At 41.2% G+C, this 13,161-nt stretch overlaps 1 protein-coding gene across 1 annotated transcript; it reads left to right on the top strand.

Annotated features, from left to right (window-relative positions):
* Positions 1-1,317: 1,317 nt before the first annotated feature.
* arhgap31 (Rho GTPase activating protein 31) lies at positions 1,318-12,344 on the top strand (the record flags this gene model as incomplete). The annotated part of the gene is made up of 12 exons (XM_079172402.1): positions 1,318-1,417; positions 3,667-3,769; positions 4,212-4,356; positions 5,831-5,913; positions 6,027-6,134; positions 6,314-6,453; positions 6,559-6,766; positions 6,880-6,998; positions 7,156-7,212; positions 7,294-7,938; positions 8,036-8,193; positions 8,546-12,344. The coding sequence occupies 12 exons, from the start codon at positions 1,318-1,320 to the stop codon at positions 10,541-10,543; spliced, it is 3,864 nt and encodes a 1,287-aa protein (XP_079028528.1). The 3' UTR covers positions 10,544-12,344.
* Positions 12,345-13,161: the final 817 nt, after the last annotated feature.

Below are 13,161 nucleotides of genomic sequence, written 5' to 3'. Positions count from 1 at the left end.
TCCAAACATAGAGTAGCTTTTCGGCCTCCAGTTAAATAAATTATCTCCAACGCAGTAAATCACTGCGGTCAGTGGTTTGACAGTGGACCAACAGGGGTTAACATAGATATACTGCAATTAGTGATTAGCTTTTTAAATATCACCCCAGGGAAAGTTACAGCGAAACATATGAGGAATATGTTATCACTACCCAGGGAGTTTTTCATGAATTGTCTCAGGTTAGTTTGGGGATGTAATTTAATTACATTTAGTAAAGACAGGAAGTAATAAAGACACTGTGGTACATGACTAAAAGCTGTACGTTTAATGCAAACCCGGATTACGTCTTTGTGATAACGTTGCAGTCTGGTTTGAAAAAGAAAAACATAACGTGCATAGCAGTTAGTAACGAGAACCATGTGTGTCGTCCATCTCCTCACTCTTAACCCTCCAACCCCCCCCCCCCCCCCATTTCCCATCTGTGCCCTTCAGGCCCTCACTTCAGTCGCCTCCCACTTCCCTCTTCCTTCAGAACCCGTCTGTTTTTGTTTTCGAGCCCGGGCTCTTTGCACAGGAAATTGTACACATTGGGAGCATTCAGGAAGGCAGAGAGCAGCTTTCCCGTTAGCTCCAAGTTTGGACACATGAAAAAAAAAATGGATAGAGGAGGTCAGTAATTCCTAAACCAGGAGAGAAACAGAAGTCAGCTGTTCTCCTCCCCTCACTTGACTTCCCTCCTCTTTACACATTTCATAAATCCCTGCCACGAGTCCATCTCTAAATATAGAATATTCTAAAAATCTCAAAGTGGAAATCTGATTTAAAATAAAAACTAATGCTCCTGAGGGGATTTGCCTCTGTTCATATGCTTCCTGGGCTACAGAGGAGCTAGTGAAAAGGGGAGACTGTGGAATGAAGGAAAAGAGGAGGAGATAAAAAAGGAGCAGAGAGAGACTGGCTGGGGGTAAAAGAAAAAACAACAGGAAACCGACCGATTCTAATGCTGTTTCTGCAAATCCTTCAGAGATAAAGCAACAGACTGCCACGTCCCAACCAAGCAACAGCTACACCAGGAACTTTCATTGATCATCACTTCAAGTTATGACAATCTAAAGGACTTAAAAGTTCAAAATGTGACGTCACTTCTGCTCTCAGCCTCCAACAGTGTGGTTAATCAGAATGTGAGCGGATGCAGAGTTTTCGGAGCTGTTCGCTGGGATTTCTATGTGGCTGCTTTTCTGACCTACTAACTCAACCTCTGTCGGGGTCATATGGATCGATCGCTGTGCTCCCAAGGATCTGTTTGTTTTAATCATCGGGACGACTAACTGGAGCCACATGAAGAATAAAGGGACTAAGCAGAAGTCCAAAAAGAAAGGAAGTGAAAATGTGTTCGGCTGTGACCTGATAGAACATCTCCAGAACTCAGGACAAGATGGTAAACTATTTATTTAGCTTTCTTTTACAACCAACACTCCTTTACAAACAGCTATCATCAAACTACACACGGTTTCTTTCATTTATTACTTGACTCATATGTAGAGGATAATATTTATACTGAAAATTAAGGTTTATTAGTCATTTTCTGGATTATTATAGCTATAATAACCTTTTACATACACTTCATGTGGCTAAATTAGGACAGGAAAGACAAAAAAAGTATGTTTATGTAACAAATACAGGCTTTGTTCAAAGAGTACATATATGAATAGTAGGTCTACGTGTGTTCTACATTTACTGTAGTAAGGCCATTCATTCGCACATTGGCTGTATTAAATGGTCATTTGTGACTTTGGGTGTGGCTCTTACATTTCTTGTTTTAGTTTTAATTTAAGGTGACTATAGTTCCTATGGCTGGTTTTATGTCTGACGAAAGACTGGGCGGTGCTGCTGACTATGGATGAAAACCATGAGTTCTGATAAAAACAGAAGAGAAACTAAACGCATCATTAAATATTAAAATAAGTAGTCAGGTTTGTTTGGGGTAATATGTCATTGGATCTATTTTCAGTCTTCTGATCGTATGTTCCTTTGTTACAACCATTATCTGTGATTTTAATTTGTTTTGGGGGGGGGGGGGGGACCATGATATGTCCAAAAAAGAGAAGTATCCCACGTGCAGAGGCATATGAATAGCGGTGCCGAGGATAACTTTAAGGAAGACCAGTAAGAGTGGTGCATTCAGTGCAGGAAGTGAGGGAGGAGGTTTGTGTCGTACCTCTCCGTCACGGATGTCCAGCAGACATATTGTGTTTTTAGATTGGGTACTGCATTAGTTTGTTACTGCTTTTGAATATTACTGCAAGCTCCTGACAAACTAACAGACACAAAGTAGATGTTAAGTTAAGAAGTAGTGAGAGAATAATAATGAGCAATAGATAGTTTACCTCTTAACACACCATGAAACAATTTGATTTCATGTGTCAACATAAAGTGCCTTTAGAAATCTGTCCAAACTGTACTTTTGTTGCCAGTCGACAAGAAGCAGAGCTCTTCCCTCAGTGCAGAGACTGAGAGGCGCTAAATGAAGGCTCCAGAAGTAAATTAGACCACAGGCATGTTGCTGAAAGTCCAATTAAATCAAATAGATGAGAATGTAAATGACAGATTCTTGGTGTCTGCGGCAATTTCTGAGAAATGAACCATTTCCAAAACTGGAGGGATTTTGTTTGTTTTTTATTCAACAACAAGAGACATGGGAATAAGAGTGTAGTTCAAATGGAAAAGCCTACAAAAGAATAACTAGCACATAATGGAATAAAATAGCATTCATTCATATAGCCAAAAGCATTAGAAATGTAAGGCGACATATGGAACTAAAACTCTCAAAAGACGTGAAAATGTCTGTTTTAATATACAATATTTTTTCTGTGAAAGAAAGTTATGCCATATTATTTGTTGAAATGTAAATATAAAGTATTTTCTTTAAACCTGCACCAACACATAATTCATTACTACTTAAAATCTCACACTGCTTAGAGGTTAAAATGTGTTGGCCCATGTCAGACTTAACCCCAAAACCAAATTGAAAGCTATTCTTTATATCTGAGAAGAGTTGCACTTAATTAACGTTAATATGGAGCCAGGATTAATCAACATTTGGTTTCCCCTCATCTCTACTGTCTGTTCCTTCACCTACGCTTTATAGGTCAAATACAGCTGATCTTATCCGTCTTTGGAAATGGAATCAAAATCAACTTTTTCCAAATGTGCTGATTTGCATTCAATTGCTGATTTCGGTTTTAGCTAAAGGGAAGTTGTGGTCAGACTGAATCAGAACATGTGATTTAGCTGTGAAGCCACAGTTATTAAGGAGGTGATGTACTGTAGTTCATGAAGCTGTGTAGGTCAGTGGTAACATTTCAAAAGCCGTTTTCTATTAGAGGAAATGTCGTAAGTAATACCAGCTAAAAGGACTGGGTGTGTCAACCTTCCTCTGAAACAAACAAACCATTTTTAACTTCCTGTCGAAGTCCACCTACAATCAGCGGCCCTAAGGAATAGAAAACAGACCTAGTGGAACAAACCCCCATATACCATGAAGTCAACCGTATGTGCATTGTTTCTGCTGAAACATTAGAGTCACAGTTCCTTCTCCTGCTTTTAAGGTGTGTGTGTGTGTGTGTGTGCCCATCAAGTCCGGTATATGACTAAAAGTACATGAATAACACAGTTTCTTAACTTCAGTTCCTCAGGTTCTTAAGAAATGTGCAGAGTTTATTGAGGAGCATGGGATTGTGGACGGGATCTACAGACTGTCGGGGATCACCTCAAATATCCAGCGTCTCAGGTACTCATGCAACATGTACAGTAATGCTTTTGAGGCGGCAACAAAAACCTCAAGTCATACAAAATATTAGGCATTAGGTGATAAGAATTATGATTTCATTATAAAGCAGCAGTGCTTTAACCTTACATTCTCTATAATTACTTGTGTTTACATCCTGGTAATTAAGAAAATGATGCTCTCCTACATCAAATACTGTTTTAGTCAGGTGGGCTGAATATATAGACGTGATTCTCATCAATTTACATAATATTGTTTCCTCAGATTAGTATTGAGAGCGTTTAGCGTTGCTTGTTTTTTTCCCACAACAACGTTAGTCGACTGAATAGACCTCAATCTATTATGCCACATACTGCAACAGTTACCAGGGGTAGGAACAATCAAAGCATTCAGCTAACTGTGTTTGTGTGTGTGTGTGTGTGTGTGTGTGTGTGTGTGTGTGCAGGCAGGAATTCTGCTCCGAGGCGTGCCCTGACCTTACAAAGGAAGTGTACCTCCAGGACATCCACTGTGTGGGTTCCTTATGTAAGCTGTTCTTCAGGGAGCTACCCAATCCTCTGCTCACATACGAGCTATACAGCAGATTCACCGTGAGTACATTCACATTTACAGTTTTGCTGAAGTGAAAAAAAAAAAAATCCTGCGTGGCCTATAGGCGCGGTTTCACGGCAGATTCATGCTTTACAAACAGTAATTAGTAACAGATAGTCCCAGAGTTGTGGCAACACTATGAAGATCTTATTTATTACAATGTTTCATGAATGTGGCCTCAAGTCTTCGGCTCACTATTGATCAGCTGTTTCCATCTCTTCCCCGGAGAATACAGTATTATTAGCAGATGTCAACTGAACTGAATGCAAAGAACATACTTGTATTAAGTAATTCAACTACAGTATGATTTAATATCATTCTTCATCTTTGTTATTAAAAGTAGTAGGTTTGCTGCTTACAATCATAAAAAGATGTCTCTGCATATACTGTATGAAAGAACTCATTGTAAGAGACTGAGTTATTATCTGTTTTATCTTTTATGAGTGTGTTTTTGTGGGCTACACTGTTGCCAAGAAGTTCTGTTATGTAACAATGTATTAATAATGCACTATTTAATTGTTGCTGTCCCTTTTGGATCTCAGGGGGGTTTACGGTTTGTTAGGAAGCAAGAGCAAAAACATTCAAATTTAAATTTCCAAATGTATCTGGTAACCTGTGGGGCCAACATCGGGGAGACACAATATCTACATTTAACATTTTCTGGAAGAACTGCAGATGTGAAAGAGACTTTAAAGAGGAGCAGGAGGGAAGGAATCCCTGACTGTAAGACCTGGTTCATGCTTTCTGTGAAGCTTTCTGTGTACCCTGACGGGCCATTAGCATACCTTGGCATTAATACATCTGGTGCTGCTCGTGCTTGAAAACTCCAGTACTGCAGTGTTTTAGGAAAAGTCAGTTCCTCACAAGGCGTAATATAGAAAAAAAACACCAAAACCCAGTTTAGCCTTTCTAGCCAAGTTGTCCTGGAAGGAATGAACTCTTAACGACATAGTCATTGAGCATGATGTGTACATTGTAGTGTATTATTGATTATTTCACCTGGCATCATGTTTACTCATGCATAATGTCATTTTAAAGTTCATCCTTGTGCTTCGGCTATTCGACATAATGGCACAAGACTGTGCAAGAGCACGTTTTAACAACGACTAATGTTGACGACCTCACACTTGACTAACAAATGCAGCTAACGTGCTCAGCTGTTTGGACCTCAATCACATTAGTTTGACTGCACGCACTCCAGCATGTCTGTTTACCTTTGTTTGGAGGCTTGATGGAAGGACAGGGCATGCATTGGGAAATTAGATTTACCCTTTTTTACACAGATCCTATCAACTGGTTTGTTTTGTATGTATGCTGACAAATTAAAGATTATTATTATCAGACAGACTTTCAAGAGCGCTGCAGAGACCACAAGCGTGAGAATTCAATTCATATTTGGCGTTAAGTATCTATTGGAAGTAAAGTTTTACGGCGACTTTCTTTGACATGGACATCTTTCTGTTTTGCAAGCAGGAAGTGGTCTCGGTCCAGGGGGATCATGAGAGACTCTTACACATTCAGGGGGTCATCAAAGACCTGCCGACCCCTCACTTCAGGTAAACCTCGGCCCTTTACACTCATTTCACAGCAGTGAAGACAGCTGACAGTCCAGATTTTACGAATTCTGTTGTAGTAAATGTTCCAAGAAGTGTTTGTCAACTCTCCTCAGGACTCTGGAGTACCTCACTAAACACTTGGCCCACCTTGCCACCTTAAGCACCCAGACAAACATGCATACACGTAACCTGGCCCTGGTTTGGGCTCCAAATCTATTACGGTGAGTTTAGCTTCACAGATGTGCTTGAAACACTAAAATAACCTTCAACAAAGAAGGTAATGTCTAGATACTTTCCAGTTCAAAAGATTTGTACTTTTTTGCTTCTTGAAAGTTTGCGTAAATAACACGGTTTTTTTTTCTTCAAAGGATTCTAATATTTATTACTTTCATTTTCTTAGATCTAAAGATATTGAGGCGTCATGTAATAATGGAGACATGGCTTTCCAGGAGGTGCGGATACAACAGTCAGTGGTTGAGTATATTCTAAACCACACGGAGGAGATCTTCAGTGATTCTGTGCAAATCAAACCCAAAGAAGGTATTCAAAAAATACATATAAACTCTTTTGTGGGAGATTTGTTGGGCTTAAGGATTTGCTAATTCACCATTTAAAAAAAAACAACGACTTATTATACTTCTCCAGGACCGAGTTTGATGTGTGGGGAGAAGTATGCTACACTCCCGATCAGCGGCCAGTGTGTGCCGATGAAACTGATGAGCCTGGAAGAAGCCCAGGCCCGTTCCTTAAGCCCAAACCATCCTGTGCATAAAGAGCGTCAGCGAGAGAACAGTCTGCCTGACACCAGCACCGCCACGCTCTACCACACCGTCATAGACATAGCAGACAGCAAGTATGGCAGATTTGGATTCAGTCCATTGAAAGTGTTTGATTCATGTATTTCTGTATTACTGTCAGGGCGCTGTTTGATAGCACTGGACGTAATAATCTCTGTTGGTCTGTTAGGAGAAAGTTTTCTGGGAAGTCAAAGAAGTGGAAGTCCATCTTCAACCTGGGACGGTCTGTGGACCCGAAGGGAAAACTCAGCCGGAACGGCAGTGTGTTCATAAGAACACAAGGGACAGGTAAAATGTCCAAAGGGAGAGTTAACAATGATCTAACCATGCCAACAAACTATTCACATTCTTTAAATTCATTTTCAAACAGTTTTTTTTTACATTTTTACAGCTTCCCGACACTTAAAATATTGTTGTCAAAGTGTGATAATGTTTTTTCAAACAGAAAAGGCAGCTCTCCGTCCGTCCAGGAGCATGGAGTCGTTGTGCAGCTTACCAACAGGTGAGGCTAAAACCTGGATACTTTCATTTAAACACGGGGCAAAATGAATACGATGGTGTAACACTTATTTTTACCACACAGATGACGACAGAACAGGAAACAAAAGTCAAGCCAGTGGATCCGGCAGCATTTCTGTTCCGGATGTAAAGTCCAGAACGCTGGGATCTGACTCGCTCTTTGATCTGAGTGAACACGATGCAAACTGGGAGTTTAAAGGGATGAAACCTGGAGGGGCAACAGGTGGCTGGAGCTCTAGCATGGACCAAAAAGGGGCACCAGGTGCCTCTGCACCCCCTCAAAAAACACTGCCTGAGCAACTGAAGGTGTTCAAAGGTGATGACCTCAGCGGCTACAAGCCCACCTCTCCGAAAAGCAGGAGGATGTTGTACTCGGGCTCCTCGCACAACAGCTCCTCTCGGCCCTCCTTCCCAGGAAGCTTCTTCCCGCTGGAGTCCTCACCGAGGCATCAGCGCAGAGCTGTCAACATATCCGAGCCTTTTGCTGTGTCTGTACCCCTGCGTGTGTCGGCCGTTATTAGCTCCAACAGCACGCCGTGCAGGGTGCACGTCAAGGACAAAGCTGCTGCTCTGAAACCTTGCAGAGAGAGCTCAGAGCAGAGCGTCAACAGTGGAAAGAGCAACACTTTCCCCCAACTGGAACCCAAGAAGCAGGAAGGAGCAGAGAGGAAAAACACAGCGGAGCCGACCCCGAGAGTCCTGCCAGAGGGTGAGGACATATTATCACATGCTACAGTTAGGGTTCTTATTAAAGTCATACATGTGTTATAAGATGTCATGAAAAAACTATTTATTTTTTTATTCAGAAGCAAGCAAAGAAATATTGCAAGAAGGTCAAGGAGGGGGGAATACTTTGCAACTGGAACCAGCGTCCAGTGATAATGCAAGAGAAGGGAAAGATGCGGCGCCATCTCCTGGGAAAGAACTGCACAACCAGCAGATAACTATGCAACTGGTAAATCATGTGAGTTGTGCTTCCACTTGAGCAGAATTACAGATGCTATGTTTGATTGGGGCTTAGGTTTTCTGTGTGTATTTTACCATCAAATTAAGTTTAAGTTTTTTTAAATATAAAAGGCTTAAAATATTTAAAGAAAAGTAATAGTAAATCGAACACCACATGGTTTTCGGTAACCTCGGATTAATCACTGGTCCATCCAATTCTCAGAAGTAAAATTGATTCAGATAACTGGGATTTACAGGTATGTGAATACTTCTCATATATATAAGAATAATTATGTTCGCTTGGTTTATGAATGAGTAATGGAATCATTGATTGTAATCCTTTCTATTTTTTCTTATTAATACTTTCTCAGGACAAGGGATCTTCTGCTGGGAAAGAACTTTGGTCTGACCTCCACCAAGAGCTGAAGATAACTGAACCTGAAATCGACCTGCTGGATGAGACTTTCAAACCCGTTTTCAACTCCAAGAGCACCTGTGAGGGCATGAAGTTAACAATGGATGTTAAGTCGAAACGGAGCCGCAGCTCTCCGTCTCTGTCGTTGTTGTTTAGGGATCAGCCTTCGTACACTTCTCTGAGTGATCACGTAATGCCCACCGGATCAGACTCTGCAAAGAAACAGCCGTCAGAGTCTGACATCCTATTTTCTCTTCAAAATAACACAGAAAGCGTTCGCGCTGATATGGCGGGTGCAAAAAAAGAGAAGAAGCTGCATCTAAAAATCGAACCCTTAAACAAAGATGACACAAAACAGAGCCAGCTTCCCTTAAAAGAAACCTGTTTGGATAAAGTCATGAATCCTTTGACGATAGAGGATACTCCAACTGTTGTCGGCTTCTCAGGAGCAGATGATACCGACAAGAAATCGGAGAAACTTGAAATCCCCCAAGGAGACAAAAACGACTCTGGTGATGCAGCAAAGAAGAACGGGGTTTCTGCGTCTGAGGTTATTCAGAGGCTGTCGGTGTGTTTGGAGGAGAGACGTCACGCCTTGGAGCTGCCAAACCTCTACAACGACGAAGGATGCGGAGCAAACCCAGAGGAGCTGGACTTGGTGGAGCCCTGGGAGGACTTCAGCTCCACCAAGCAGTGGGTTACCAGTCCGCTCCACTCACCTGACATAGAGGAGTTGTTTCAGCAGCTATCACCCTTCGGCACTCGTGGGGAAACTCAGATTTCATCTCCTTCAGTTGATGACAGCAAACAGTGTCTCATAAAGAGCACTGAACACGTCTCAGGAAACGTTCCTCAGACCACCAGTAGCAAACCAGAGACTAAATGGACGCAATTGCCGTCAGGGATCGGCGTGAACAGCAGTAACACAGCACAAGCTCACACAGGGAAATGCAGCACGACAAAACAGAAGAATACAGCATCATCTCAGAGGTTTTACAGGCAGATGTCTTATGAGGCAGAGAAAAGAGAGGAAAATTGCTTTGCTAAACACAGACCGTATTCACTTAATTTAGACCTGGGGCATCGATGCATCAGAGACATTTCAAATCAGCAAAACCGTAATTCATCAGCGTTTTCCTCTGGTCAGAGAGGATTACTGACCTCCTCTGAGTCTGTCAACAACAGGCTTCCCTCAGAGTTGGAGTTGTTCCTGAGCGATCGGCAGGCGCCTCTACGCCGAAATTCAGCCCCGGTCAGCGTGTCCTCGGTGCGAACGGCCTTCATGATAAAAACATGCCAGGCCAAAGCGGTGCCGGTCGTCCCTCCGAAGGTGCAGTACAGCCAGATACCTCCCTCCAGACTCGAGAAGGATTTCGATGCAGCGAAGGAACACGAAAAGGAACATCCTAAAACGACTGCGGAGAAAAGCAATGCCGCACCTCCTCCAGTGATGTCAGATCTAAAGGAGGAGCTGGAGAATAAAGAGCCTGAACCCAAACACCAAAAACACCCACATGTTGCCGAGTCTGCGAAGACCACATCTACTCCAGAGCTGCCAGTCATCACGAGGAGACACGCGCCCAGTCTGGAAGTCTTTGTAGATTGTCCCAGACCCAACAGAGGGAACGTCTTACAAAGACCGTCCTTCAGGAACAGACAGAGACCTCAAAGTCTCATCCTGCTCAGCCCTCCTTTTCCCATCATGGACTATCCTCCGTCAGGAGATGACGGCAAGCTCCTTTCGTCCATCAAGAGCCTGAACGACGCCTCAGCGGCGAATGTCTTTTCTAAAGAGATGGCGGACAATTTAAGGACGCCGGAGGGGATCGCCCTTCAAAACAAAATGACTATTCCAAAAAGTGGACAGAGACTGGAAACGTCAACCAGCTGCTTCTACCAGCCGCAGAGGAGGTCGATGATCTTTGACAGCAGGAGCCACAGACAGATCGAGTGACTGCTGTCACTGACTGTGAGACCGGCTGTGTGTTTAAAGACACAGCATACCAGGAACGTCTTTATAAAATGTCAGGATTTGGAGGAAGCCGTGATATATGTGAAAGCCATTTAAGCTTGACTGAGATCTAGGGCTGCAACTGATGATTTTTTTTATTTTGCTGATTATTTTCCCGGTTAGTCGATTAAATGTTTGGTCTTTCAAATATCAGAAAATAATGATTTCCCAGCGGCCAACTTCCAGACTTAAAATGTCTGGTTTCAAAAACGGAAAGATATTCAGTTTATTATCACAGAAGACTTTAAAAACAAGTAAAAAGTAGTTCAACAAAAGGCAGGATTAACTCAAGGTCCTCTTACTTGTTTTTTCAAGAGGTTTGAACGGCATCTCACAGTCTTTGTCAGAGGATGGAGTTTATTCAGTTGTCATGGAGATAGCTCACAGAAGACATGCAGCGGAAACCTCCACAAAAAGCTCGTAAGAGGAACATAAGTTGTTGTTTTTTGTCGAATGCAAAAGGGTTAGTTTTTAAGAATATAGATATTTTTCCTCCCTCATTGTGAAATATGTTTTGTCTTGAAATAAACAGGTCACCGGGTTTCTAGTGAGCACCAGACAGTTTGTGGTCGTCACTGGAAAAGTGGACAAAAAGTCGCTCACGACAATTCAGGGGCTTCATATCTTTTTATGTCCGGATTCTACGACAAAAAGCCTCAGTTTTAGAAGAATTAAACAAACACATGCCATCAGTGTCCATGATGTTACGACGTAGAGTTTGATTATTTGAATTTACTGCATCAGATTGCGACCTCCTCACATTAATATGCTGAACTGAAGTTATCTTTGAACATTACGGGCTCTGAATACCGGGAGAACAAAAAGTGAACAAAACATGGTAAACTGAAGAACTGACAAAGAAACAGTTTAACAACCACACATTTGATCACGTAGATAAAGATGTGTTTATTTATTCCTTTATTAAGTTACACATGATATGAAGTAAACGTGATACCTATATGCTGTATGTATTAATTGGCTCCGTGATAAGCTGTTGTCAATGTGATTTTTTAAAAACTAATATTTAAAAGGAAATTCATTTTTCTGATTTCAATACATCAAGCTAGATTGATAGTATTTACCCACAGAGGAACTTTAATTCATGTGTATCTTTGTTTTCCGTAATTGTTTGGTATTTTGTGTCCATTCTTTGTTGTTGTTTGTTGTTTTTGACAACAATGAGAACCAGCATTGTAGAAAAGAGTAAAGAGTATGTGACGTTATCAAAAGTAGAACCCTGGAGCTGCTCCGCTGACAGTGAACTGGAGGTTGACTTTGTGCACGCTGACTGTATTTCATGTGTTTGAGTCAAAGTCAGATGATGGTATCTCCAGGTTTTTGTCTATTTTCTTTGCATTTAACGAACAAAGGTTCTGATGTATTTAGCTTTATCACCCATGAACACAACATAGTTTGGATGTTTAAGGAGTCTACAGTGTATTTTCTAAAGGTGCGGATGTTATTAAGGTGACAGTATGTGTTATACTGAAGTTTGGATGGACTGGATGAATGACTGCATTCAACCGAAGAAAAGTTTGAAAAATGAGAATTATTTTTTAAATTTGTTTTGTAACTTTTGTATACTTGTTGATACTGAAAATGTTTGACAGAAGCCTCTGTATTCATAGGAAAAACAACTGAGCTGAGAGTTTTGCTTTAAGTATCCGATGGCAGCACCTGAAGTAATGTAAAAAAGATACTTGACGAGTTTTGTTAAAACAGAAAGTTATGAGAATAAAAAGTTCTGAAAATCACACGAGTCACTGGTTCACGTGGCCTTCATTGAAACATGCAAAGCAGTGACATTCTAACAACCTGGTAAAGCCAAGTCACCTGTTAAAAAGGAGTTTTTGTTTTGCTGAATGTTACTTAAGGTCTCAACAAGCAGATGTTTAGCAGTTTTTTTTACTCTGTGTATTTGTCGAATGTCATTCTGATTGCCATTTTTGTAAAACAGGCTTCATACTGTAAAGGACTCAAGGTTTTAACTTTCCTCCAGACTTGTTGTCTTTTCTTTCTCCTTCATCTCCCTCTATTCATCTCTGCTTAAGCATACCTCCTAAGTTGTGAAGCTTTGCTTCTCTCTCTCTCTTTTTTAAGTATTTTAGCCAATTAAAGACAATTGTCAGACAAATTTGATATGTTGTCAAATTAGTGCCTAAGTGACTGTCTGGTTTGTTAATCCAAATGTCAATAACGGTCTAACAATGTATCATATCAGATGCTAAATTTCACATCATAATTTTAAATGCCTCTATTGTTTCAAGGGAACTTCATAACTTTCATACAATCCCACTGGCAGCTTCTCACTAGAGGAGCAATATGAAAGAGGTCACGGTGCTGCTGTGTGAATGAGGAGTATTTAGGTCCCCCACGTGGTCTGGGGCTCTTTGGAGATCAGATGTGATTCTGCAGTCTGTTACATGCGATATGTTTAGGACCTATAGAAGCTATTGTGTTCCTATGATCGTTTACTATTCAGAAATAATAATGTAGGCTACAGTGACATTGTTGAACTGTGCATACAAAATATATTTTATTTTGTCAAAGTTCTCCAAAGT

Source organism: Pholis gunnellus (assembly GCF_910591455.1).
Source record: "Pholis gunnellus genome assembly, chromosome: 13".
In the NCBI taxonomy this organism is placed as follows: Eukaryota; Metazoa; Chordata; class Actinopteri; order Perciformes; family Pholidae; genus Pholis; species Pholis gunnellus.
The sequence above is the reverse complement of the archived record's forward strand: the minus strand, read 5'-3'. Positions and strand labels throughout refer to the sequence as shown.